Raw genomic sequence first — 2,358 nt, 5'->3', positions numbered from 1 at the left:
TTCAGACCAGGGACACGTGAACGGTCGTTCACTTAGAGTTTGTATACTCTAGAGGAAATAAACTTCCTCTGCACAAGGTGCTGTGTGACCCCGTCACAGCATTGATGCACAAGTCAGTCATCAAGGCGCCACCCAACCTGCATTTGAGGTTGTGGCCGCGAAGCTACGAGCACTAAGGCCAAGCGCGTTGGCTAGGATGGATGGCATTGGACCGACAAACGCGTGCACAGCTACGGAGTACGACCAAGGACGATCGGGCTGTCAAGACTTCTACGTAAGGTGTGAAAGGTGGCGTGCAAGAATCCACAGCTCACTCGAAGTTCTCCATGCAGCGACCGACGCAGTTCCCGACGATAGAGAGCCACATCATGGCTCTTCCACTTTTTACTCAAATTTAGGAACGCGACGCCCAACGAAATCGTCGGGTCACGACTGTGCAATGAAAAAAATCGGCAAATCACCTAACGCCTCGTGGAAGGCAGTCCGATAAACGAACAGCACCCGCGGTATATACGTACCAGTCGTTCTGTTCTTCACTAACATGCATCGGTAGCATACGATAAGCATTGAACTGTTCCATAAGTCCATGTGTCTGCGGATAATATGTACACCTTCATGATACCAAACGTCTGATAGAACAACATGGCAATTTCCGGCGTAAAATTAATACCGTTGTCGCTCAATAACCGCGATGAGCCATCATAACGTTCACCATGACGTCCCCAAAGTGACCGAATCCAGACGATCGACCGCGAAAGCATCAGTCCCTCGGGTGAAATAGTCCACGAACACGAGAATATAAAGGTTTCTGCGCTCCACCCCAGGCTGCCAGGCAACGGTCTTGCCGCATCCACCATTAACTACTAGAGTGGTCCAGCCACGACAGCGACCGGCATCAGTTGTTTCTGATCAGCACTCCGCGGTCTAGACTCCTTATCACTTCCACACTGATTGCACGCCAGCATCTACTCAGCAACGTCATTCCTTCATCCGGCCAATACACATGACTCCTCACTTTCTTCAGCGGCTTCGTTAAACCCAAAAGGCACGACAACACATCCGAATGCCAGTAGTGTAGGATGGTCCGAATTTACAGGGCATTCACAATATACCATAGGAGCGGTAAACATCCGTGCCGGACCAATCCTAGCTTGTAGATACACCATCCGCATTAATGGACCGTTCTCCACGGAATGCTTCGGAACCATCTTCATCGCTTGAGATCGGAAAAGCGGGTTCACCGAGAGCGCACTGTCCTTGAAAAAAAACCCAGTTACGACCGAGGTGTTTGCCGCTGCCCAGGACAGGATCTCCGGCTTGGGGGAGGTAACGTCGAAAGCAGACGTCGACTTGTCGGTGGCTCCTTACGAGCCAATGCTCGGATTCACGTCACTACCTGCTGCTCAGTCATAAACTGCTTTAAGCCAAGACCAAAACACGTTCACCGCAGAGGCAGGGACGTTCACGATGCCCTCCTCGTTATCAACCATTTTTTTCACCGGTCCACCCTGGCTGTCTGCAGGCTCCGCAAGTTCGCAATCCATCCATTCCGTCTCGCTCCTCGACTGCGCTCTGAGACAGTCCATCAACATGACACATAGCCGTACCAGGCTTGTGATGTACCTTGACCTGTCGACTAGATTGCCCAATAGCACACCGCGCTAGCTTAGCGCTCGTGGTCCGGTTACCCGACATAAATACTCATGTCATCGCCTTGTGGTCCGTGTGCAAGTCGTACTCCCGCTTGCCCAAGTAGCAATCAAACTTTTGCGTACCCGGCACAATTGTAGTAGTAGTAATAGTAGTAGTAGTAGTGATCATCGGAGCATCGTTTCTTGGCGACCGTGGTCCTTGCCATCGATTCAGCATTCCTCCACTGATTCTCCTGTATCATGCTTGGTAGTCTCCAACCATTTCCACAGTTCATCAGCCGGCGCTAGCGATAACCGTGTTTTCACGACCAGCCGTCAAATAGACGCAGGTAGGTCGGACACTTCCAAAGGCTCATTCGATGGCTCGTCATCCAGACCGACAGGAACTTCATCCATGAACGGTCGGATCCACCTTCCACGATAGTGTTTCAGCTGGTTCACGTTCATTGTAGCCAACTTGCCAGATTGTTACGGCTGTACGTGTTCAAACCCACCTTGCTCTCGACACGGTACAGACCGTGCCATGCAATGGCCAAGTTCTACGTCCGTTGCCCATCCTGCTTCGTCCTGAAGCTCTGGTACACAGCCGGCGCTATCACTGTCGCTGCTATTGCAAAAAATATCGTGCGTGGCGGGACGGCGTTGTCCGCTCGGGCATTAATGACGGCGTTAATGGTCCCGCTGCACCAGTGCGCTGTCATGTACT

The 2,358-nt window shown here is 51.8% G+C and overlaps 2 protein-coding genes across 2 annotated transcripts; both read right to left on the bottom strand.

Moving 5' to 3' along the window:
- Positions 1-986: 986 nt before the first annotated feature.
- PPTG_21949 (hypothetical protein) lies at positions 987-1,214 on the bottom strand (the record flags this gene model as incomplete). The annotated part of the gene is made up of 1 exon (XM_008901117.1): positions 987-1,214. One exon carries the CDS (start codon positions 1,212-1,214, stop codon positions 987-989), a length of 228 nt encoding a protein of 75 aa, XP_008899365.1.
- Positions 1,215-1,967: 753 nt separating this feature from the next.
- Positions 1,968-2,099, bottom strand: PPTG_21948 (hypothetical protein; the record flags this gene model as incomplete). Its single annotated transcript, XM_008901116.1, has 1 exon — positions 1,968-2,099. The coding sequence occupies one exon, from the start codon at positions 2,097-2,099 to the stop codon at positions 1,968-1,970; it is 132 nt and encodes a 43-aa protein (XP_008899364.1).
- Positions 2,100-2,358: the final 259 nt, after the last annotated feature.

Source organism: Phytophthora parasitica (assembly GCF_000247585.1).
Source record: "Phytophthora parasitica INRA-310 unplaced genomic scaffold supercont2.10, whole genome shotgun sequence".
In the NCBI taxonomy this organism is placed as follows: domain Eukaryota; phylum Oomycota; class Peronosporomycetes; order Peronosporales; family Peronosporaceae; genus Phytophthora; species Phytophthora nicotianae.
This window is presented reverse-complemented; position numbering and strand designations above follow the sequence as displayed.